Source organism: Vicugna pacos, chromosome 10 (genome assembly GCF_048564905.1).
Source record: "Vicugna pacos chromosome 10, VicPac4, whole genome shotgun sequence".
NCBI lineage: Eukaryota > Metazoa > Chordata > Mammalia > Artiodactyla > Camelidae > Vicugna > Vicugna pacos.
Window position 1 is genome coordinate 11,264,569 of NC_132996.1, and position 26,901 is coordinate 11,291,469.

The 26,901-nt window shown below is 38.4% G+C and overlaps 1 protein-coding gene across 3 annotated transcripts in view; it reads left to right on the forward strand.

Moving 5' to 3' along the window:
- The window catches only part of MRE11 (MRE11 homolog, double strand break repair nuclease), a 67,077-nt gene extending 40,990 nt beyond the window's left edge, over positions 1-26,087 (forward strand). For all 3 annotated transcript variants that reach the window (XM_006206726.4, XM_072968957.1, XM_072968959.1), the window contains exons 15-20: positions 2,583-2,796; positions 3,787-3,870; positions 11,368-11,426; positions 13,367-13,434; positions 19,031-19,124; positions 21,216-26,087. In XM_006206726.4, coding sequence (XP_006206788.2) covers positions 2,583-2,796; positions 3,787-3,870; positions 11,368-11,426; positions 13,367-13,434; positions 19,031-19,124; positions 21,216-21,272 — 576 coding nt within the window. In that variant the 3' untranslated portion in view covers positions 21,273-26,087. The remainder of the gene's footprint in view (positions 1-2,582; positions 2,797-3,786; positions 3,871-11,367; positions 11,427-13,366; positions 13,435-19,030; positions 19,125-21,215) is intronic.
- The last annotated feature ends 814 nt before the right edge of the window (positions 26,088-26,901 follow it).

Consider the following 26,901-nt stretch of genomic DNA (forward strand, 5'->3'; position numbering starts at 1 on the left):
TAGACTTACCATATGATCCAGCAACCCCACTCCTGGGCATATATCTGGAGAAAACTCTAACTCAAAAAGATACACACACCCCAGTGTTCATAGCAGCACTATTTACAGTAGCGAAGACATGGAAGCAACCTAAATGTCCAACAACAGGTGACTGGATAAAGAAGTGGTGTTATATATACACAATGGAATACTACTCAGCCATAAAAAAGAATGAAATAATGCCATTTGTAGCAATATGGATGGACCTAGAGATTATCACATTAAGTGAAGTAAGTCAAACAAAGACAAATATCATATATCACTTAAATGTAGAATCTAAAAAATGAGGTGAACTTACTTACAAAACAGAAATAGAAATTTGGGATTAACAGATACACACTGCTATATATAAAATAGATAAACAATAAAGTCCTACTGTATAACACAAGGAACTGTATTCAATATCTTGTTAACCCATAATGGAAAAGAATCTGAAAAAGAATATATATATATATATATATATATATATATATATACACACACACACACACACACATACATATACACATACATATATATATAAAAATATATATACACACGTGTATATTTTATATATATAAATATGTATATAAATATATATATATATAAAATATATAATTAAATCACTTTGCTGTGCACCTGAAACTAACACAACATTGTAAATCAGCTATACTTCAATTAAAATATATATTTTTTAATTGTACAGCTGGGCCTTGTTATTCATGGTAGTTATGTCTTACAAAGTCACTGCAAATGCTGGGTCAGTGAATACTGAAGTACTGCTCCTAGGGCAAAAATAGGAATAGATTCCTGCCAGCCACCAGTTATAACTTTCTTGTTAACTAATCAGTACATAACCTTTCTCATGTATGTTTCTCTTTAAAGACACTTTATTCACTGTACATTGTTGATTCATTAACATTGAACTTGTGGCCAACAGCTGTGTAAGTCATACCTGATTGAGACTTGTCTGACAACATGCATTTTCTCCATAAGGCACAATACAGCCTTCCCGCAGTTAGAACCACTAGATAGCACTTCAGCACTACACTGGAGACCATTTTAAAAGTAAAATCAATTGAAAACACAAAATTGTGAACAATGTGGGACTAAACGTGCTATGAAAAGAACACTCATTTAAAGTATGAGATTTGAGGTGGGGAGGGTAGAGCTCATGCTGAACATGCATGAAGTCTTGGGCTCAATTTTCAGCACCTTCATTAAAATAATTAATTAATTAATTACCCCACCCGCATAATAAAACACGAGAGTTGAAACCAGACAGCTGAGTGGTTCATCGTCAGCCTCATCTGGGAACGTGTGCGTCAGGAGAGTCAGAGTTTTCAGTTATTTCACTGCAGCTAAGTTCATCATCGTGAAGTTGGATTACCCCCCACACCTCCCACCACCCCCTTCACTCCTGCTTCTGCCCTGCCCGCTTTGTTCTCATCTCCTCACTTAGCCCTGTCTCTCCTTATTTCCTGCCATCACAGAGCACTTAGAAATACTCTAGCCACTTGATATTCTTAAACCCAGAACTTGTCATGCCAAGAAGAGAGACTTTTGTCATGGTCTCTTGGGTTAGATACACCAGTTTCGGAGCTCTCTACGCTGTCTGAAACTCTTCTCTACTTTCTTCCTTAGACTCGCCAAATATTTACCGTATCTCTTGTTTGGTTTTATGTTTGGGTGGTAGAGCTATTTTCTAATGTTATTGAAAATGTATTGTGTTTTATTTTTGTTCTCCTTGTTACATTTTGATTGGTTTAAAGGACAGGATCAGGGCAGCATTGCTCTTACTCTGTTTTTAATCAGAAAAGTCTGTGTTCATTTCAAAGTTAGGATATTTCAGTAAGTCTGGAACTTGTCTTTTCGACAGTTTCTTACTAAATTAAAATTTGTTAAAGTCTTGGTCCTGAGGTTTTTATTCTTTTCCAGGCTTTCGGTTCCTTTGTTCTACTTAATTCTTTTTACCGTATATTTGTAAGAGATTACTGCTTATGTTTTTCTGATTATAAAATAGTAATATTTTAGAAAACATATATTATAGCAAATGTGTAATATTCAAGAATAGTGAAGAAAACAAAAGCACCCTAAAATATCATCACCCAGAGGTAATAGCAATTTTTTCTAAGTTTTTTTTCTTGTCATTTATTAAGAGTCCATTGTACAGAGTAGTTCAAATGATGGCAGTCGCTTACGAGTGATGGTGCTAAATTAGAGGCAGTTACCAATATTCTTTCCCCAGTTCTGAAACTTTTGATTCTGTGAAATTTTATCTTTCTAGGTGTCCCTTTTCAAAAGGCCTCATTTTTCCAGGTAAACTCATCTGACAAATCATAGGCATTGAATTTGATTGATGAGGGAGAGAACTTCTCCTGTTGTACAATTTTTTTCTTTCTTTTTTTTTCATCTGCATAGACCATTTTACATTTTTATAGCGTGATTAGTGAAAATAATAGCCAGTTTGACAATAGAAAGTGCTCATCTGAGTGATCAGATCAGTGGCTTTCAGGATGCTGCATTGTCAGTAATGTGTAATTTCCCCTTGTCGTCCCTCTCAGGCCATGATGCGGGCCAGGGCCCTCAGATCTCAGTCAGAGGACCCTGCCTTCAGTGCTGAGGACCTTAAGAGTATAGATTTGGCAGAACAGATGGCCGATGACTCTGATGATAGCATCACAGCAGCAGCCACCAAAGGAAGAGGCCGAGGAAGAGGCCGGAGAGGAGGAAGAGGGCAGAGTTCAGTGTCGAGAGGAGGGTCTCAGAGAGGAAGAGGTTAGCACTGAGTGCAGTCTTGCACACACCCACGCTTGGCAGTTGTGTGGGAAATTCAGAGTTGTGTTTCTGCTGTCAGAGTTGAGGTACACAGTCCTTTAAAAATTTATTTTTATAATGCATAAAGACAGTCTTTAACGTAGTTCTGACATGCACATTTTGCTTAAATAAATTTTGAATGGCCACATGCACATAGAGTTTTAATTGCTCTTACACACATTTTTTTTCAAGAATCTCACCGTGTTTCTTATAGACTTTTGGGGTACATTTAATGTCTCATTTACTCTCACACATACAAAGGAATAGTGAAGCAAGCATAAACTGTTAAGGAAAATGGCTAGCTAATGCCCACTGACAGCAGGAAGAAAACTCCAGATCATAGAAATTATTATTTTTGTTAGTGTCGTAAGATACAAATGCCCACATTCTTAGAAAGTGGCTTCATGAAATTTGTTTAAAAAGAAAATTGCCCCAAACAATTTGATTTCTTAAAGCAATCAACATTAATTACCATCGTTGTGTTTAATGTGACACGATTGTCATTGAATAGTCCAAATAACAGAAGGTAATCATCCAGTGACTTCCTGGTGCTTTATAAAAAATCTGTCTCTAGGAATATTTAAACATTACTTATACTAAATATTTATCTGTAGGAATTTTAAGCTGGGAAAATGAATAGTATTTTAGTTACAAATCTCCAAGGAAGGACATCCCTGCCTTCTAGTGATGATTATTTTCATTATGCTTAACAATTAAAAATTTTTCCTTAAATCTTAATTGGAACAATATGAACCAAATGTGGCCTAAGTATAATCTCTAAAAATTGATTGGTCAGACTCTAGGTGTTTCTTCTTAAATATCTTTGGCATTTTACACATAATCTATGTTGTGACATAACTTTATTTAGGTTTCATTTTGGTGGTGTTTAGGGGAAAAAAATAACTATAGCTACTCATGGGATTATATATTGACTGCTCATTATTCTAACAGCAGGCACTGGTCTGGAGATTTCTACTCAAAGCAGAAGTTCAAAGGCCGCTGTGTCAACATCTAGAAACATGTCTATTATAGATGGTGAGTATAGACTGCAAGTGATCATCTAGCAGTTACTTATAAAGTCCGACACGAAAGACCTAGGAAATCCCAGGAGTAAACCTGATTGGTCTCTGTTGCCGTCACTGGGGAGTCAAAGGGGCTGTTAGAATCATAGGATAAATTATGCTGGTTTGAAAGATCTTTGCCATTCTGGGGAGCTATTGAAGAGGGTGGGATTTAAGAGTTAATTTTTGTAATTTCTTATTTTAGACAGATCTGATTATTTCCCTTTTATAGAGGGATCACTAAGACACAGAAAAGGCAGTTGGCCAGTACATCAACAATGATTAAGAGAGAAGGAACTGCTTCTTAATGTACTGTTAACTTTCTTTCCTCATCCTGCCTTTGTCCATCTCTGCTGTCAGTATAGAGGAGCTGTGTGAGCTCCGGTTAAGGGAAATTATGGGTAGGATTCTTTGAATTGGTTTTGTGCATGTATTGTGGTCTAAAAATTAGCCTCAAATAGGGGAACCTATTTTTATACACTATTTTAATAATAATTTAATATAAAAATTTAATAAACTTTTTAATATTGTGGTTTATGAGATCAGCTGAAGTTGTAAGTCAGATTTATGAAAATGTATCTAAAAATAGGTGGTGATTTTTTTCCCCCTACCATTCAAAGTGTATCTGTTTGTATTTTATTTACATTATCTTATTTGAGGTTAATTTTTGACAGATTGGAGAGGCGGATGAAATCTTACAAGATGAAATTTATCCAGGGTAAATATAAACTGCATTTATGTCCAAAAGGACAGCTGTGCAGGAAGAGTTCTGAGAAGCAGGTGACATTAGCAACAACTAAGTAAGAAAGACTTACTAGGTCAGTGAGGTTGTGCAGGTCAGTCTGACTCTCTGAATCTAATGGTGTCTTAAACAGTATTAGAAGTAGTGCTTCTCTGCATCAAGGAAGTTCTCCCTCTGTAGTGATGGGCTGTATCACGCCAAGAATACTGGGCTCATCTTTGGAACCATATTTCATGAAGGATATCAACATTATATGATCATTCAGAAGAGAAACTGTATAATATAAAAAATTTGGTAGAAGGAACTTGGGATATCTAATCTGGGAAAAATTCAAGTCTTTACATAAATTAAGTTCTATCATGTCGAAGACTGAAAAGATTTGATTTATATAATTCCAAAGGCAGTGGTTTTAAATCTATTTTGAGTTATGGATTCTGAAAGCTATGTCTCCTGTCTTTAAATAAGTATCCATATGCAATTGTATTCCCGTTTCTAAGGGTTCAGGGACCTCCATGACACCCATCCATGGGCTTCGGGTTAAGAACTACTGGCCCAATGATGATAGTTGGGAAAAGCTAATTGCACACAGATTTAAGTTATTATCCAATAAAATGGACCTGGAAGACTTAAGAACAATCTCACCTACTCCCTCTTCTATAGACAAGGGAAGTGAGCTAAGCAATTTGCCCTAGGTTAATAAAACCACCAGTAGTACTAATAATGGCTAATATTTACGAAGCAATTACTGCACACCTCTCAACAGCTCAGTGAGATGGGTACTTATATTTTCTCTGTTTTACAGAAGAGGGAGCTGAGGCAACTCACCTAGGATCTTAAAACTAGTAAATTCTAGAGCTTGGATTGATCCCACATTCTCTGGCCTCCAGAACAAGTAGCTAAGCACGAAGCTAGTCACCAGAGCAGGGTAAACTTAGTGACGTAGCTACTGGTTCTCAGTAGATGAGTCTTTGCATTATACAGAATAACCTATCAATTAACGTAAAGATGGAGTAAGCTGCCCCAGAAGGAAGTGAGCTGTGACTCCATCAAAGGAAGTTCTCAACATTTATTGGAAGACATGATACTAGAGAAAGGATAAAAACATCAGATACGTTAAATGTCTCTTTAAGAACCTTCTTATAAGAAGTTCTCTTGCCGTATTTTCATTCAAGGATTCGTCAGTACTTGAGTAGGGCCAGCTGAGATCCTTACTGTTGACTTCAGAAATACATCGTCTCTGTTGCCATTTAGAGCAAGGATGCTGTGGCTTTCTTGGCAGGTCTGAGATAAAAACAAAAGGAGAGAAGAGAAAAAAGGCAGCACAGTAAAGGAACTGGGCTGAGTTCAACACGTAAATGCTTTGTGACTTTGAACAAGTCACTCACTCTCCTGGTTTGTTTACGTGTATGTTGGGAAAATAATCCCTGCCATGTTGGATTATTCTGAAGATTAAAAGCAAAAAGCCTGGCCCAGAGTAGGCATTCATGAAATGTTATTTGTTATATAAAAAAAGAGAAAACAGAGTTAGAAAGGGAGAATGAATAAAATATGAACACTTTTATGTTAAACCACCGAAACTTGGTTAGCATGCAACACAGAGGCATGGATGTTGTAAGTTACCTGCCTTTACCTTAGCCCAAGCTGCCTTTTTTCATTATGGCTTTATTGTTTTATGTGAACTTTCCTTGACACCAGTGTGCAGAATTAATCACTCAAACTGAGTCTTCAGGTTTCCATTGTTGCTAAGAAATCAGCTATTAGTTAAGCTTGTTTTTTTTTTTTTTAAAGAAGTCTATTTTTCCTCCAGCTGGGGCCATCTTTGGTGTTCTGCAGTTTCATTGTGATGAATCTCAATGTGCGATTCTTTTATCCTACTTATAATTTATTGGGCTTCATGAATTGATATCTTTATCATTTCTAGAACTCCTTAGCTGTTGTCCTTTACATGTTACCTCTATGCTATTTTTCTCTCTTCCCTTCCAAGTCTTCAGTTAAATAAATGTTTGACCTTTTCGCTCTGTCCTCTCTTGTATTTTCTGTTGTTTTGCTTTCTGTGCTGCATTCTGAGTGATTATTTCTGATCAGTCTTCCAATTCATTCATCTCTTCCTAAAACTGTCCACTGAATGTTTAATTTCCATTGTTTCTTTTTTAGGGGGAGGGGGCGGGTGGTTTAGAAATTCTTTTTTGGTTCTTACATATGCTATCATTTTGAATACTTGTAAATATCCTGCAGTTATTTTTAAACCCATCTTTAGTTTTTTTGTGTGCATGGTAAGGGTATTTGTTTTGTGCTCTGTGCCTAATAACCCAGCATCTGAATGTCATTGGCCTCTTTCTGTTATTGTCTGTTTCTGATTTCGGTTGGTTCTCATTTATGGTGACCTGTTCCCTTGCGTGTTTTGTTATCTGTTGTCGCCATAACCTTATTAGTAAGAATAATTTGAGATCTTGGACGAAGATGTCATCCTCCGGAGAAGATTCATAGTTGTTTCTCCAGGCTTCTAGGGGCACTACCTTTAAATGACTTGAGGGCCAGCCAGGTGACATGTACTTGTAAAGTCCTGTTTACATCTGCTGCTCTCCTTAACCCTTGGGGTCCTAGCTTAGGGCAGGGATCAGATGCACCAGACTCCCCGCTTTGGGCAGGGCTCGGGCTGTGGGCGCGCCTTCCCTCTCCCTTCAGAACTATCAAAACCACAAAACCACTGTTAACATTTGCCCCGTTCAGCAGGTGTCCTCAGGGAACTCTACTTGCCCCTCTGTGTCCCAGCTTTTCTTCAGTGTTGGCCTGTTAATTCTTTACTGTGTGATCAGCTCTTCAGTGTCACAAGAATTGTTTTTTCTCTTTTTTTTCCCCCTAAGGTTTGATGTAGCAGTTTGGACTGTTTTCAGCAGAAGTGTTTGTATAAATAACCTAGCCTACAATGAACAGATATAGAGGCGTTGTCTTTATTTGTTGCCTCCTTTGTGTCTAGAATCCTATGACTCATAGGGGTTTTTGTGAGCTTTTTTTCTTTTTCAGTTTCCAACTTCAGTTTCTTTCAGAACCACTCTGCCAGTGGTTCACAGACATTCTGTAATGACTCCTGCCCTGTTACCTGTTGATAATGTGGAATAAAGCTCCTATTTGTAGAGAAGACAAGAGACCAGTTATAGTGCTTTAAAACGTTCACAAATTGGCATGACTGATCATTTTTCCAAGTAAGAATAATCATTTGTAAAAAGAGGCTATATAAGTAAACCAAATTAATATGAAACTTAAGATTTCCTGAATTATGTGTAAGGAAAAAAATCTTACCATGGTGCTTTTTGCAGCAGGTGGTTGTGGTTAGGATCCCGGGCTCTGGAGTCAGACCTGTTGTGGGCCACCAGCTCCTCATCTGCTGACTCTGAGCCTTTGCACTGTGAACACAGTGAGAGCAGGGACTGTATCATTGTATCAGTGGTGCCTGGCACGTAGTAGATGCTCCTTAAGTACTTGAGAATGACTGAATAAAAATTACGTAGAAATTGTACAGCATAAATGTTAAAAGCAGAGTCTAAAATCAGAAAGACCTTGGGTTGAATTCCGACTCCTTGACCAGCTAGCTGCGTACCCACCAGCAGATGAGTTAAACTTTCCATCTCTAAGCTTCAGTCTCCTTGTCAATAAGATGGGGTGATGGTGACATTTACCTCACTGGGCTAGTTTGAGGTTTAATGAGCAAATGCATGTGAAATACCTGGCACACTATCTATACATGTTAAATGTCCAGAAAGTGTAAACTGTTATTATTCTGTAAGCTTCAGATCCCCTAGCTGCAAAATTGGCAGTGTAGTACTGACCTCCCAGAGTGGTTAGAAGTATTAAATGAACTATGCACACACATGATAGCACTGAGTACGAATCCAGTAGACGACTGCTGCTGTTAGTATCATTGGCGGTGTTTATAATAAACTTAGGAAAATGAATGTTTCATAAATTAGTCTACATTTGCCTTTTACATAGTTGATTTGTTCTAATGGTTTTATAGCCTAACTGATTACCTCCAACACTGGGCTTTTTGAAAAATGAAACTGACTTTTTGGTACAGTCTCTGACAAAAATAACCAGGGGGTACTGACTATATATAGTTACTTGAACTTTGGGACAAAAGCAGCTTTAAAACTATAGTTTCTACATTGATATTATAAATGGAGGAATGAAGGATAAATAAAGGTTCAATTCTATTATAACAAGCTTCAAGGAGTGTAGAGATTTGTTACTGTCCTGGATGAGTTTTATTGGGAAAGGGTAGATACTACACTTACAGCCAGCAGCGGTGGTGAACAAGAGTTGACAGCCCAGATTTTTCCATTGACGTTTGTCTGCAGGGGATAGTGACTAAGTGAATAAAACCCTCTGCCTTTGCATTTAATTTGCCATGGCTCCCCCAGTGCCACTTCATCCACTACTACAAGTGACGTCGTGACATCGCTAACTACATCCAGGCGCTTACCAAAACAATCTGCATTAACTACCTCTTTCTATCCTTTCAACAATTTTTGACACAAAGTATTATTAACATTATTTAATAGCTGGGAAAACTGAGACTTCAAGAAGCCGAGGAACTTGGCCAAAGTCACCCAGTTAGTGAGTCCACATGAGTCTAATTCTAAAACTGGAGCTCTTAACCCTCTATGGTATTGCCTTTTTCACAGAAGTCGGTGCTTATTTTTCTGATCACAGTAATTTATCTCACAAATGTTTGTTGGGGATAAAAAGAAAGAAAGGCTCTTGTTTTTTCAGGGAGCTGACAGTTTGAGGAGTCAAGTAGTGAGTAACAATTGAGCAGAAGTATTTTTTGAGAGTCACAATCACGGGCTTTCTCGTTCAGTCGCCCTGTCCAGCCTTCTGAGCAGAGTAGGATGTGAGGCTGGTAACTGACTGAGGTGGATAAGAACTCTGCTTCTGCCTTTCCTTTCTCCTCTCAGGTAGACATCACAAGGTTGAGGATAGAACCTGAAATAGATGAGTAAATCATAAATGTAGGCTTGGTGGAAAGATTCCTGAGTTTTCTGACTAGGAGAATTTGGCACTTTGTGGGATTCTTTGAGCATCTGACTTTTTCCGAGACCTCTGTCCTTTGTCTCCTCTTGCCCTGTTGTTGATTGGGGGTGACTTTTTTTTAATATTAGGAAACTAGTAAGGCTTAGGAGAAAATTAAACCTCTCATTGGCTGTTTAAAACTTATTCTAGGTTTTTAATATTCTGCGCTTAATTCTAATGTGTGTGTTGGGGAGAGGGTAGGGAAGATTTCTTCACATCACCAAGCAGTTCTCGGACACCTGCTGGGTGTCCTACAAGTCAACTCAATTCTGACACTACGTACCAGAGATAGCATCAGATTGCAGTTAAGGACTCAGTTCCCCAAGGCTACCCCACTCCACATCAGATGCCAGTCACAGGATCCGTACTTCTGACCGACTGGCTATAAATCAGAGGTTCCCATAACTCCCTCCTTGGAGTCAATTTTCTATGGTGGCTCACAGAACTCAGGAAACTAGTTTGCTCACTGGATTACTGGTTTATTACAGAGGATGTTAAAGGATGTGAGTCAATAACCAGATGAAGACATAGTAGAATGAGGTCCAGAACAAAGACACTTCTGTCCTTATGGAGTTTGGTGTCTGGGCATGTTGGCGTGTGGAAGCATCCTGGTTCGTCACCTGGAAATGCTCCAGATCCCCTTTTCAATTTTTTTTTTTTTAATGGAGGCCCCAGTACACAGGCCTGATTGATTAAATCAATGGCTGTTGGTGATTGAATTCACAGCTGCTCTCCCCTCCTCAGAAATCAGAGGGTGGGACTGAAAGTTAGAACCCTCTGTTTATGGTGGTTGCCCTGGTAACCAGCCCCCTTCTTTAGGTGTGGTCCAAAAGTCAACTCGTTAAGATAACAAAAGGCACTTTTATGGCTTCTTAATTGCTTTAGGAAATTAGGGTTTTAGGAGCTCTGTGCCAGAAATGTGGATGAAGACAAAAATACACTTCTTCCTATAAAATAATAATATCACAGTTTTGGTCTCAGGAAAAATAAATATTAATTGAACTTCATGCAGCTGGGACTGCGAGTAAGGAGGGGTTTTCTCACCCCACAGATGACCTGAGATGAAAAATATGCAATTAAAAGAGTTTATTTTAGACCCAGAAAAAAAAATTAACTGAACTTCATGTTTCTAAGCCAAGTTTAGAAAGCTGAAAAAGTAAGGATTCACAGGAAAATTATGGAAAAAAAGATTCTGTTTTCTAGAGTATTTCTTAGGTGCTGAATATTTCTAACAAAGTAGAGAATAAGAAAGCACTTACTAGAACCGTGTGACTCCTAACAGAGCCATAGGGAAAGGTATTGCCAGCTCTAAGAGAAGGAAGGTATTAGCAGGGTTACTTTCAATGTATTTGGAGTTCAAACCATTAGGTGATCAGACTTTATCCTTCAGATATTTTTCTTTAAAATGTTTTTAGTGTAGATGTATTTATGAACACTGCTTATTACTTTATTTGAATAAATCAGGAAATCATTTGAGACTGGCAGTTAGACATATAATTCCATCTCCCTTCAGATTTTAAAAAATGTAAGTAGTCTTGTAATTAGTTATCAGGGGTTTTTGCAGATGGGAGTTAGGAAATCTTCAGCTAAAGAAATGTGCAAATTTTTCTACATTATTTTAAGAATAACATAATGGATGTTCCATCTTTTTCATTACAGCCTTTAAATCTGCAAGACAGCAGCCATCCCGAAATGTAGCTACTAAGAATTATTCAGAGGTAAGAAAAAACGTTTTGTAGTTTTGTTCTACGTTATGTTTCCTATATTATGATTGCCATTTCTTTGGTCTGCAAAGTAAATAAAAGAAGAAAAACCGTGGAACGTTAAAACTGCAGAGAACTTTACTGATTATGTAGACTGATGGCTTCTAGGATTTTGTTTTGGTTTTTCTCTCTTTTTTAAATAATAGGTCACATGATTAGAAATCCATAAATGTATGTACCCAGTAATATTTTTAAGGATAATAATGTTGAACCAAATGGGTCCATGCATGAAATACTAATATTGAAGATGGTTCAAACATTGTAAACTGACTATAACTCAATAAAAAAAAAAAGATGGTTCATTGCGTATGAAGGCCTTATTCATTCCTGGCTCCTTTTGTTACTTACACTCTCATAATCCTCTGGCTCGTGCCTTTATAGCTGAAGCCAGACTCAACACAAGGTTTGAGTCTGCAGACCTCTGTGTTCAGCCCTAGATTTAACACAAGCTTTCTGCTCTTCCTTTGGATTCCAGGAAGAATCCAGTATGGGCTTGACTCTCCTGTTACCTCACTTTTAAGACCCATGTGTCTTACTTTCCAAGCAACATCCTTGGCCTCTACCGACTAGAAACCTGTAGTGCCCACCCTGCCTAGTTATGATAATCAAAAATGTCTCCAGACATGGCCAAATGTTTCTGGGATGGGAGTAGGGGTTAAAAATCACACCTAGTTGAGAATCATTGCTCTATATCATACTGCCCCAGCAGCACTTCCTCAGATTTCATTTCTTCTTGATCTCTCAAGTACGTGACATAATTGACTACCCCCTTTTCCAGAAAACGTCTCTGTCCTGATTCTGATATTGTTCTTTTATCTGTCTCAACTTCATCTTTCTTTTTTTCCCCCCTCTCCTTCCTGTTAATCACTTACCTGTGGGTATACTGGTGCTAACTTCTATCCTGAGCTCCCTTTCATTATTCCTATTCTGCTATTGCCTGCGACTGCTTCAAGATCATATCTGAAAACAAATTATCATCATGTCCACAAGGTAGCTTCCTTTCTAGATGTTTCTTCTGTAAAGCAAGAACATGAGTTCAAAAAGAGCAAGTCATGGCAAACTGACTTCTTTCATTTTTTTGATTGGATTACATAGTGGTAGATTAGGGGGATGCCGAAGGCGTTGGATTCCTTCAAGGCATATAAGACAATCTCCTTATAGTTTCTTGGACAACATGCAGAAATATTGGCTGGATTCATAGCTGTTTAGACAACTTTATTTAATGACTTTTGATTAATAGTTCTGTGGCAGCCTGCTGTGGGGGGAGGGGGTCTCGGGTGCTGTTTTTTCACTATTTTGTCTTTTCTTGGCTTTATCAGTTAGATGAAGACATAGCAAATGTGTGTATTAGGTATCAAGATAACACAAAATATAGAGGAATAGGTAGTATTTTGGATGATAGATTCAAGATTCTCAAGTATCTTTAATGGGGCTTAAAGCCAACAAATGGCATTTAACAGGGACAAATGTAACAGAAAGATAGATATCCAGTACGTTCCGCAGTCTTATACCTCGTTTAAAACTTGGAGATGAAGCACCAATGGTCTTGCTCCTTATTGGAACCTAGGGAAGTCACAGGACACTGTCTGCACATGACCCTTCGTGAGTCACTCACCAGTCTAACTACTCGTTCCTTGAGGCACTCAGGCTGCCGCGGAGGCCAGGAGAGAAGTGAGCTCCCACTGTAACCATTTATAGATGAAGAGTAACATTGCAGGGAGGTCAGACTGAGCTTAAGTTTTAATAGTTGCTGCTTACATGATTTCTGCCTCCTTTTTTTGTAACTTTTCTTTAATATTAAAAAAAAAACCTTTGAGACTCAGTTATTTAATTCATTCATATTCAGAATTTCTGTTCTCACAAAAGCTGTTTGTTGTTTTGTTTTTCCCCCTTAGGTGATTGAGGTAGATAAGGTAGATGAGGAAGAAGACATTTTTCCAACCACTTCAAAAACAGATCAAAGGTAGGTGCAGAGACTTCCTGCAAAAAGAAGCATCTGAAAAAATTAAAAATTATCCACATTCTACATATACATTTTTCTATGCCATAGAAGTTTAATAGATTTATTTTCAACTAGTCAAGTTTATAGAGAAGTGAAAAATAGACCAAGGGCTAGTTCAGAGAGTCAGTGCAGCATAATTATAAGTATTTTCACTGAAAATTTAAATAACTTGTAATTCATTTCCTTTTGTCTTTACCACTCAGTGATGGAAATCATTCGAGTGCAACCAGTGAAGAGTAATGTCACAGGCCACAGACATCTGCTTTGAAAGGGTGATCAGGGAAGGCCTCTGGAGGAGGTTACATTTAAGCTAAAATTTTACTAAAAGAGACTTGGCCTTGCAAAAAGCAGAGGGAAAAGCACATGCAAAGACTCTTGAAGAAGAGCACGCTTACTGTAATTTAGGCGCCAGTGACTAAAGGGTGGTGGAAAAGGAGGCGGTTTGAGATGAGAATAGAAAAGAGAGGCAGGAGAGAGAAGCATGATGAAGCAGGAGCAGGTGAGCAGGGGAGGGAATGGGGACTCTGTTACGAATGCAGGGAAGCCAGGGGAGGATTCTGAGAGAGAAGTGGCCCCATCAGACTGATGTGTGTAAAAGACCCCTGTGGTGCAGGCTGCCTCTGAAGGAGGGCGCGGTAGGTGGTCCCGGTGAGAGACATGATGGGGGCGTGCACCAGGGCGGTAGCAGGGAAAGTGGAGGGAATAGGCAGTTTCAGGATATACTTTGGGTGGATGTGACCAAAGCTGGGGATGGCTTGAAGATTTGGAGTGAGGGAGAATGAGGAATCACAGTTGGTTTTCAGGTTCCCTGCTTGAGCACCTAGGTAGTACCATACACTGAGAAAGACAGGAAAGAAAAACAAGATTTTTATAAGGCATGATGGGCAGATAATCAAAAGCCCTGCTTTAGATGTGAAAAATTTGAAATACCTGTGAAATTTATAAGAAGGGAGGTTACAGGTGATTGAATATGTGAGTCCAGAGCTAAGACAAGAGGTTGGAATGATCCCTAAGTCAGTTCTCAACAGCATATAACTGGTATTTAAAGCTTTGGAATGGATCAGTCATCTTGGAAGAGAAGAGAGGAGAAACGGCTTGTGTTATAATCCTGGGTTTCAACTTTTAGAGCTTAGGTCAAAAAGAGTCATAAGCAGCAAGAAAAATGCGATGACAACCAGGAGGGTATACAGTTGCTGAAGCCAATGCTGGCCTTTGTAGAAGGAGGGGAAACTACCGAGATGGGTCAGATGCGGGTCACTGTGTGTATCTGAGGAGGGTAGTAGAGGCTAATTGAGGTAGTGAGCTCAGATGAAGATTTACTTGAATTTCTCAGGCCTGAGTTCCATGTATTAAACAGGACCCCTTTGGTTCTAGCTGATAGAAACCTGACTCAGATCCCCTTAGCGAAAAGGAGATTCATTGGAAGAATATCAGGACATTGAAGGAAAAGAATCCCTTTCTAAGTGCTTGTTCTTGTCTTTGTAAATTAAAATACAAACAAAAACAGGTCTAGCTCCCTGAGGTGTTTTTTGTTTGTATTTTTGTTTTCTTTCTAGCAGTGAATCAATGGTTGAGAGGAACCTAGAAGCTTAGCTTGTATGAGGTCCTTATTTTTCATTATTGGAACTAGTGAAAGTACTGTTTTAGTATGTTTGACATATACTAAGGGTGTTGAAGGAAAAATGTCTTGGTCGTGTTACCATTTGGGGTTGTCTACTGTTCAGTAGAGTAAGTGCTGGCTTCATAATTACTTACAAGGTAATGATAACTGAACTGTTCGGCACTCCTGTGTATGGGGCATTGTTCTGAGCCTTTTGCATATGAACTAATGGTTGGTGCTCACAGCCACTCCAGGAGGTAAATATGCTTCTAACTGTATTTCCCTCATCTTATCTTGGAAGAAAGCAGGGCGTGGTAGTCTCAGTAGCTTACCTGAGGTCACCCAGCTAGTCACATAGCCAGGCTTTCTGCCCCAGAACTGATCTCTCCTGTTGCTTCTTTTCATAATAGTTGGAGTCTCAGACCTTTGTGCATGTAATAAGAACCATCTAAATGAAGAGAGGCAATTTAGAAATTAACATTTTGGCAGGAAATCTGAAACCAGCCTTGGCAGATTTGTGTTTCTGGTGACAGCAACTGGGTGACACAATTTAGGCTGTTTTGGAAGAATTATTTAGTAATGGCATGGTTTGTATAGTTATTTCCCTCATAATTTGAAGTATTTAAGTTCTGCCACTTACTCAGTATGGACCTTGTGCAAGTTTCTTGACTTCTGTATCTCTGTGTCCTTGTTTGTAAAATGAAGATAGTAATATTCACCCCAAAGGGTTATTCTGAGACTTAAGCGAGTTCATATTTATGAAGTGCTAAGTACGGTACTTGGCACATAGTAACACCTCTATAAGTGCTTATTAAATAAATAAGAGGCTTGGGAAATTGAACAGGAGTAAGAGGAAGAATGCTAAGCAGTAAAAGCACTAATATTCTTGGCAGTTAACTTTAAAAACAAAATAACTTCCAGCTGTAAAACTCCCTTCTGCTGGATTGGCATTGGAAATACACCCACTTTTTTTTTTTTTTTCCCTGGAATTGTTCCAAACACTACCCCTTGTTGTCCTGGGGATAAGAGGACCCTTCCAGATTTGACAGAGCTGCCAGACAGTATCCACCCTCCCCTTAAAGCTCCAGCGGGAGAAGACCTGTCCCCACTGGGCCAAGTGGGAGCGGGGAGATTGAGGGGACTCTATTAGACATGCAGTGGGTGAGAGCTGACATTTGGGGGGCATCTTTTACGTGCCAGGCACAGCGTGTGTCCAGTTTAACATGTTATCTTACACTTTGGGGGTGGGGGAGGATTTATGTTTATATATTTATTTTAATGGAGGTACTGGGGATTGAACACAGGACCTCATGCATGCTAAGCACGCACTCTTACCACTGAGCTGTACCTCCCCTACATGTTATCTCATGCTCGTAATGGTACTACAACTGACATGATGGCTGAGCATCTCTGGAAAGGAATTCTGACTTATGGCTCCAAATTATACTTATACAGAAATGGAGAAGAGGTACAGCTCCTGGCACTCAATTTAATACAACCCCCTTGCCTTATTTTTGAGCCATCCGCGTGAAGCTAATCAAATTAAACACTTTTTGACATCCAGAACAAAAAGCCCATTTATTTGATCCAGCAGTCAAAATAGTATAACCATTCTTCCTTCTCACCACGGACTTCTTTTTTTTAATGTGGTTTTTTTCAATTGGAGAGGAGGTAATTAGCTTTAGCTTTATTTATTTATTTAATAGAGGTACTGGGAATTGAACCCAGGACCTCATGCATGCTAGGCATGCACTGACCACTGAGCTCTACCCCACCACACACTGATTTCTAAGAATAGGGGACCTCTCATAGACTAGATCTGTAGGTCTGTGGGGTCCTCTGGTGCAGAACTATGACTCCTGCTATGATCGCCTGATCAAATGAGCCAACGTCTGGTGTAGATGCCTGGCTTGGTTCTGGGGCACCATTGGTTATTTGTCTGGGGAGACATCAGCAAGCAGAGCCAGGTCTCAGTGGGTGCTTCTTTCTGTAACAGCCTCCACCCGCAGCAGCAGGGCACGCCTGCCTTGGCCGGCCTTGGCACTGTGGCTTTATGCCCTCAGTGATCTGCTGCTTCCTGTTGACAATGCCCAGTTCCTACTTAGGTCAAGTACGGAGAGACGGGGACTTCCGAGACAGGTCAGTTGATAAATTCCTTGATCCTCTTCCTCCAGAGCTGTGTTGCTCTTCAAGTTTGCTAAGCACATCCTCCTGTCCTTTACTTTTGTGCCTAAGAACCCGTGGATTTTTCTATCTCCTTTTGACATAGACCTTTTGACTCTCAACTTACTTGTCCAGATAAGACCTTCAGATGTATTTCTTTTGCTACAGTAACATCCCAAAGCATGGTAATAAATTGTTGGCTAAGAATTCACACTGCTTTCATTTAAAACAGGATTTGGCAGACTTTTTCTTAAAGGGCCAGGTGGTAAATATTTTAGAGCTTGCAGGCCAAGAGGCAAAATTGAGGATATTATGTAGGTACTTATATAACCATTTAAATGTACCCATTTCAAAATGTGTAGACCATTCTTAGCTCACAGGCTGTAAAGAACAAGCAGGCTGGATTTGGCCTGCTAGCCAAGTTTGCTGGCCCCTGTTCTAAGATGACTTAAAATTTTTTTAGTAACAAGACATAGGAAATGAGTTCCATTATTACAAGTTAAGCTTCGTAAAAGTAGATTCATCATTATCTTGCTTACTGATATTTAGCAGGGCCTGTCATAGTACCTGGCAAGGATCAAGCACTCAGTAAATATTTGTTATTCAATTTGGACTGAACACAAATAATATTAACAGTGAGGCAACCCTAGGAAGGGGTGAGCCTTTCCTAAGATCCTTTTATCCTGTTACAAAAACATAACTGAGATTTGAATTAAAATATTTCAATATTGAGAAAACTCTAATTCTAAAAGATATAAAGAAATATGCACCCCAGTGTTCATAGTAGCACTGTTTACAATAGCCAAGAAATGGAAGCAACCTAAATGTCCATCAACAGATGACTGGATAAAAAAGATGTGGTACACTTATACCATGGAATACTACTCAGCTACACAAAAAAATGAAATAATGCCACTTGCAGCAACATGGATGGACCTAGAGATTATCATACTAAGTGAAGTAAGTCAGAATAAGGAAAACAAATAGCATATGATATCACTTACATATGGAATCTAAAATATGATACAAATGAACTTATTTGCAAAACAAAAACAGACTCAGACATAGAAAACAAACGAATGGTTACCAAAGAGGAAAGGGGGTGAGGGAGGGCTAAATTAGGAGTTTGGGATTAATAGATACAGACTACTATATGTAATACAGATAAACAGGGTCCTAGTGTATAGCACAGGAACTATATTCAATATCTTATAAAAAACTATAATGGAAAAGAATATGAAAGAGAATCTAACTGTGTGTATATACATACATATATACATATAACTGAATCACTTTGTTGTACACCAGAAACTAGCACAACATTGTAAATCAGCTACACTTCAATTAAAAAAAAAAGTTCAATGTTGCCATAGTTTTCAGGGGTGGGGGATGGTAGTAGACACATGTTAATGTATGCTAAGAACGGTTATAATATAAGCACGCATCTGTCTAGTGCTTGATGTGTGTCAGGCACTGATCTAAGTGTTTAAGTATATTAACACGTTTAAAGAGTTATTAGCACCCTCATTTTACAGGTGAGGAAACTGCAGCACAGAGAGGCTGAGTAACTTGCTTGAAGCCGTGTAGCTCGTAAATGGCAGAACTGGACATTTACTGCGGACGCAGACTGCAGAGTCCTCTTCCCCACCACTAAGCTTTTCCTGCCTCTAATGTAGATCAAAGGAAACGTATTAGTTATTTTTATTCATGGCTGCTACTAAAATGAAAAACTTGAAAGGCTCCTGTGCTGAATTCTTTGGTCCATTTTCTCTGTTTTTCTCATGTTTGCCTCAGGTGGTCGAGCACTTCTAAGTCGAGCACTTCCAGGTCGAGCAGAGGCGCGTCCCAGAGCCAGATCACTAAAGGGGTTGATTTTGAATCAGATGAGGTAACAAAGTAATATGTTCAATCTTAACGATTTTTAGCTGTTTATAAAATCTGAATAGGGACTGTAAGTTCATTGCTGAAAATTATTTCTAAAAATACTTTTTTATTGACAACCTTCCTTTGAACTACAGTTAATGTTGAGTCAGTTCATACCATCTGTTGAGTGAGTGCCCGTTGATGGAAACTCCTCCGATGTTAAAGGCCTGCAGACTTCTAACATAATATTCTCTCAGCTGTTCTTTAATTTGCCTAGTTAACAGTAGGATCAGGATAGTTTTGTCAGCTTCTGTCATTTACATTTGGAGAGATGATGATGATGATGATATCGTAAAAGCTTTTAATGTTACTTTATAATAGCAAGTTGATTAAATACACGCTGTACACTCTACACATTTTATATATTAGATGGTACATGGTGAAACACATGGAAGTTACCATCTTAACCAGTTTTAAGTGTACGGTTAGTTCACTGGTGCTAGGTATATTCACATGGTTGTGCACCAGATCTCCGGGACTTTTTCATCTTCCAAAACCAAAACTCTGTACCTGTTGGACAGCGTCTCCCTGTTCCCCCGTCTCCTCGGCCCCTGGCATCCACTCTTCTACTTTGTGTCTTTCCGATTCTGACTAATGCTTCATGTAGGTGGAACGCTACAGTATTTGTCTTTTTGTGCCTGGCTTATTTCACTGAGCGTAACGTCCTCCAGGCTCATCCCTGTTGTAGCAGGTGACTCACCTCTTTGATTTTGAGGTTCAGCTGCTGCTGTCATATTCCCTGGGTCCCAGCTGTGGTTTTGAAACAGCTTGAGGAGAAGACTCCCCAGAACTCAGGCTGCAGAGAAAACGAGCTCGGTCTGCCTGTTAGATACTGACATGTTGCCTCCAGGAGGGAAGTGAACAGCTGACATGTTTGTTAATTCCAAAGCATCTAGATAGACACGCGCTTACATGTTACCGTTAAAAAAATTCACATATATCATGTTAGCTGCAACGAAGAACTATTAGCAAATTCTCTATTATACTTTCATTTGGATTTATCTCTGGTTTATTAACAAGTTCTGCCTTTTATAGTAGGAAAAAATGAGTCAATAAATGAAAACAAATTAGTATTTCTCAAGGCATCCACATCTCATTAGAGGCAGCTAACTTAGTGAGCATTTGAATGTGTTAATATCACAAACAAAGCCTAACACCAAATAATTATCCCTCTTATCAACGTCGTAAAAGAAACAAGTGAAAAAGGTACAAATTTGCTTTCTCTTTTGAATCATAGAGGATGATTTTAGGTTATCCTCATCAAATTATGTCTTTTGGGCTAGTCTGAGGTTTGTTAGTTTTCGTTCTCTCTGATTAAATCCCTGGTTAACACCTAATATTCCTGTCTAGTCTTAAACTGTGCGTGTGAACTACAGCCCAGCAGCCTGGGAACTCTTTGAAACTCAAATAGTCCATCTTCTTCTTTTTGCAAAAATGTTTGAAAGATTGCTTTGCTAGGTTGTTTCTTGCATCAGTCTGAGTAGCTATTTATTTCTAGCATTAAATGGGTAATGGAAATAAAAATTACAGCTATTTCTGAATTAGGTCATGTGGCTTCATTATTTTTTCGGCTCTGAGTTTCTAGAGCATCAGATACACAGTTATAAAGTATAAATGAAAAAACCTTTAAAAACATAATAGAAATGATCTGAAGAGTATTTTTTTTGGCTTACCCACACCTTATTTGCTTTTATTAAGGTGAATAATTGAGAGAAATTTTATATATATATATATATATATATATATATATGATCTGTATTATGGATATATATACACACACACATATAGAGCAGGATAAATTTTTGTTTTTACTGCTCGGCAAGAATTTAATTGGACATGTTCATTTTAACAATGAAATGGCTACCAAGGAAGGGAGGAAGAGAAAAACATTGACAAACTGTTCATATTTACAAGGAAATAGAAAAGTGAAAGTCTGTCCCATGTGAAAGGAGTAAATGGCGATTACTGGTATTGTTTTGCCCATAAGAACTTCTGTCTCGTTTCAGTGAAGCGTGGAACGATCACTGACTTATTTACCATTTGGATGTCATTTCAGGACGATGATGATGATCCTTTTTTGAACCTTAGTTCTTTAAGAAGAAACAGAAGATAATATGTTTAATGGCAGTTGGAAGTTTTCAAGATTCAGGAAAAATCAAAACATTGCAAACCAAGAATTTACCAGTTGAAGATTTTTTTTGAGTATTGCTGTTAACTGAAGAATTTGAATGAGTCTTACTTCACAGAGAAACCAACATATAAAAATTTATGTTTTTGAATATCATTTCCTGAACATGACTCCATTACTTGAGAAACTTCCCAGCTCGAGGCCGTTTTCCAGCATAGGTTCTCCTTATTTTTTTAATCTGGATGTTAACATCACCTGCTCTATAAATGCTCTATAAAACTTGGAATGTTATTTTCCTGTCTCATATTAGTATTTATGTCTTACTGGTGAGAGCTTTGCTTAAATATTCTTGAGTAAAGACTGAAATGAATCTACCATTATACACTTGTGCTTCACAATCAAAGACTAGGTTAGTATTTTAAGGTGGTTACATTTAGCCAGAGTTGAGGAAAAGAGATTATAGAATCTAACCCTTTTTTAATTTTAGTATCTAGACATCTTGGATTTCCTGAAGGTAAAACAATATATGAAACGGTGCCTAAGCTCACTATTTGTTACTGAGTATATGTTCTTTTTTCTGATGCCTGTGACAGTATCAGTCAGAGACTTTGAATGATTATATATCCCTTATACTTTGAATAATTAGATATAAGTTTGTATTAAGAAATCAACCATCTCAGTTGCTGAGTTTTTTATTCCAGTTATAGCAGATTTCAAAAGATTGTGTTCCCACTGAATGGTAGTAATTTTATCCATTATTTTCCATTATTAATGTTTCTCTCTCTCATCTGTTTCTAGGAGGAAAAGGTTAAAATAATATAACTGTATCTTCTTAGAAAATATTGAAGAATTTTTATTTTTTTTGATAGAGTGGTCAGTTGAACCTTATGGTTATATTAGATTAAAATATTGGAATATAACCTCTGTGGATTATCAGTGCCAGGATTTCTCATTAATGATATTTTATCTTAACATTGGGCACAGGCAGTTTCAGGAATCTTAGTGCAGCAGTTCATGCTACATTCTCTTACTTGTATTCAGGGGGACATTAGGAATCTGACCCCTTCAGACTTAAATTCAACAGTCCCAGTCTTTAAAAAAAGACTGTTAAAACACCCCTGAGAGTCTTCCTTCTGTTCCTCTTACGATGGAGCTTAAGGTAAGCTCCTTAAGGAAGTAATTGATCTTGGTGGTCAAACAGCCTGACATTTCTTCATCTGCGGGAACAAACACTAGACTGAGTGATACTCCTGATTATTAGCAGAGTCATATTTTGAATGCCAAACCATAAAAGACAGCATTCACATAGTGGCCGCCTCTATATTGTAGCCCTCTGAAAGGCCCTATGTCAAAACCTGTGATGTAACATTAGTTTCTTTAAAAATGTGTTCTGTAGCTCACTTGAGCAAAAGGATTATTAGCAGGTGGCGTTAACCCAGCAGAAGCCGCTGTTGTGTGAAATAGTCAGGTACGTCTGCCCGCATCTTTAATATTCCCAGTATTTGAGTGAAGCCAAGGTGAAATCAGGAGTAAGAGCTGCCGTCCTTGGTGGGGGGACGCCAGTCTGGGTGGCTGTCTCTGGGCGATGCAGCGCTACCCCTCCCCGGGGCAGATTCCGCTAATGGCTCTCCTCATCTGCCACCTGCCGCTGAGCTGGCGGGGTGAGGGGCCTGGTGAAGGAGACGGTCACGGAAGCATCGTGACAGGTTCCTGAGAAAAAAAAATAAGGCTTTCTCCTTTTCTAAAAACTGCTCTACAGCATGAAAGAGGTACTAAAAGTGATGCAGTTAGCTCCTGGGAAAAGTGATTCCACGGCAGCAAGAGAGGGTGAAATTCTCCTCAGGTCATTTTGTGGATACTGTGTGTCACTTCCTGGAAAATACAGTAAATGAAACGTGAAAGAAAAGCCTTTTTGATTAATAATTGTCATGCAGTTAAATATGCCACTTATCCCTGGTATTCTGCATTGATGCAGTGAGGTCTAGGGTTTTGGAGACAGTTTTCAGACATGTTGGCCTAGGTGTGTAGGGGTGGTTCCAGACGATTCCAGAGTCCCTGCAGTTCCCTTGGAGGCCAAGAGAGGGCAGTGATGAGAACATTCAGAGGGAAAAGTACTTCCATCATTTACCAGAGAGTATATCTCTTCCTGGTGTTTGTTCTACATCAAAAATACAATAGTGCATTTACAAGGTTAAGACTGAATTGTAGTTTTAGGAAATGCTAGGAAATAGAACTGGTACTTCAAGCATTTAGCCATATGACTTTTAATTCGGGCATATATTGGATATTTTTTCCCCTAAGCTTTTAAAATTATGATGTACAATAACAGAAAAGTCATGTGGTTTAACAAATAATTATAAAGTGAGCCTCATGGTATCTCTGTACACATTAGGAAGTAGAATTTCACCAGTGCCTCGGAGCCCACCACGTGTTCTGGGAGACCAGTCCTGACTTCTGCAATTCACAAGTTCTTACTCTTGCCACAGGGTGGTACTTCCAAATATAAAATAAAGAAGTCAGTGTAGTTTTGCAGTAAATTGGGAACCTATGCAATAATACTAAACCTATGCAGTAATACCAAAATTCTCTAATTTTATATGTAAATTGCTTTACGTATTTCACCTGGCTCAGCCTGTTACTAAGGAAATTGCTAGTTTGAGAAATTTTACCTATAAAGATTCAGGAAGAAGATGTTTTATGTTTTAATAAACAAAGAGAAGAACTCTTCACTAGAAGAATGGAATTAAAGTCTCCCATTGTAAAATTTTTCTGTTGAAATTTACTGCATTAGAAAATAACCTTTCCCCAATGTAACCTCACGTCCTTTCTTGTGTCTCTTACAGGTTTATTGCACAGTATTTTGTGGCTTTTTAAAGGTAACTTCTATTAGGATTATTATAAAAGTTTTATAAAGATTTGGTTTTTTGAGTCCAGAGAGCTTCCATATTCTCAATGAAAAATGTCCACATTTGATCATTTGCTTATTCATTCCCTTGTAATATTTCTGAACTTAATGTTTCATAGCTAAGTCTGAAAATACAGCAATTTATCTTGATCTCTAGGAAGTCAGTTCACATAACTTGCTATTGCCATGCAAATTTGTATATTCCTACCATGACTGATGGCTAGATCTGATTTCAGCTGTTTAGATTGTAACAAGGCAGTGCATATTTATTCTTCAAAATTGAGACACTGAAATCTTTATCAAAACGTGTTTATTTCCCTATAATCCTCTCCCCAGACATACCCTCTCAACAGTCGGCTGCATGTTTCTCCACTTACTTTCGGTATGACTGCTCACAAACATTGTTGGATTAGAGCCCGAACCGTACAGTCAGATATGTTAGTCACCACCTCAAAGGTATACATTCACCTTGGTACTCATCTAGACGTCCTGATTTTTCCATGTCGTCTTTATCAGACTCTTCATGAAAGCATCATGGTCTGTTTTGAAGGATAATTGCACTGCTCTCCAATGGGTAATTTAAATGTTACCACTCAATTTGGGTCAAATAGAAGAATATTTATTTAATCTGTGTGCCTTGACGTCATAAATGGCAAAGTGAGATTCAAAGGGCTCTTGGCCGGCGATTGCCTGTAATAGTTGATTAGCGGAAAGAAGCACAATGAGCATTAGGTGGTGTGTCCAGGCCACACTCTGTTCTGCCCATCAGAGCCACTGCCGTCCTGATGACTCATGTGCAGCTACCAAGCACTAGTGCCCGAGTGCCCTCAATCTCACTGCCTGTTTAATTTCAAGACTCTCATAGTTGTTATATTTAAAAAGCACCATTTTCTCCACTATAAGCTTATAAAACTAACTTCAGTCTACCTATTATTGCATTTGAGCTGATTGTGGGGTGTATCTGGACTTTGAGCAAATTTTGCTAGAGGCAAAAAGCCATTCATTGCCTAATGGCATGAAAGGCGGACTGCATATCTGCTGGTTTTTGGAGTCTGGAAATAGGACTCATGAAATGACATCACTCTGTCCAGCATAGATACACCTGAAAGCACCCAATGGTTTATCATCCCCCAGTCTTGATTTCTGAGGTTATTAATAGTGCTTTACAGCCAGCTCATGCTTCTTAAACTTTTAATTTGGAAATAATATCAAATATGGAGAATTTGCAAGAATAGCAAAGAACTTTTTACCTTTCCCCTAGATTCACCAACTTTTAACATTTCACCATTTAAAAAAATTATTCTCTGTGTGTGTGTATGTTCCATGCATATATATTCATTATAAACATGAGCATGCACACGCTTACATAGAACTTTTTTTTTCCCATCTTTTGAGAGTAGGTTGCAAGGGGTAATGATCCTTTACCCCTTAATACTTTAGTGTATATTCATGTGTCCTCAACTTACTCCCTTCCGCATTCCCTCATCCCTTTCTCCTCTTTCTTTCGCACCACGTGGTGTCTGAGATACATCCATGCTGCAGCATGTGTCTGTACTTTGTCATTGCTTATAGCAGTTTCCACTGCCACCAGCCACATTGGAGATAGTCCCAGGTACTCCATATCCTTGCAATACTTGGTATTGTCAGTCTTTTTAATTTTAGTAATACTGGTAGATGTACAATTGTATCTTCCTGTGGCTTAATTTTCATTTCTCTGATGTCTGATGATGTTGAGGAACATTTCAAATGTTTTCTGGCAATTTTGATATCCTCTTGTGACATGTGTACTCAGATATTTTGCCCATTTTTGAATGGGTGGTCTGCCTTTTTCTTACTGATTTCTGAGACTGTATTTTATATAATTCCTTTGTTGAATATATGTGTTGCAAAACCTACAGTCTGCGGCTTGCCTTTTGTTCTATAAATGGTATCTTGTTGAACAGAAGTTCTTAATTTTAACAAAGTTCAATTTATCAATGATTATAGAGGAAACCATTCTCTACCCTAAGGTCATAAAGAGATCTTCTGTGTTATCTTCCAGAAGCTTATCTGAGTTGCCTTTCATATTTAACTGTTCAGTGCAGCTGGGGATTGATTTTTACATGTGGCCTGAGATAGGAATCGTGTTTCATTCTATTCCATATGGAGATGCACTTGCCCCAGCACCGCTGGTTGAAATAACCCTTTCCCCTTGCTCTGCAGAGCTGTCTTAGTCATCAAGAGACCCTATATATACATACAGTTCTGCTTCTGAATTCCTAATTCTGTTCCACTGCTCTATATGGAATTAATTACTCCAGTTTTATGTTGAGCCTTTTTACTTACTAGAACAAGTCTTCCTTTTTTGTTTTTGTTTTCTTTTCCAAGAGTTCCTTGGTAATTCTTGGTGCTACAAATTTTCGAGTAAATTTTACAGTTGTATATAGAGCTTGTGAGCTAATTCAAGAGTTTAACAAAAATAACTGACTAGTTTCTGTTTGGTTATAAATCCTAACTGTTGTCAATTGTAGTTGATTTAATTTAAACCTTGATTTTATTCCGAGGCTTAACTAGACATCTTTGACAGTCAAAGAAACCGATTTCAATTGCCAGAGCTAAAGCTTGCTGTGTGAGATTAGGAGAATATCCTCTTCTTGCTGGCATCTTTGTTTCCTACCTGAAATGTTCTCGCCTCATTTACCTGGCCTAATGCCCGTTCGTGACACAGCC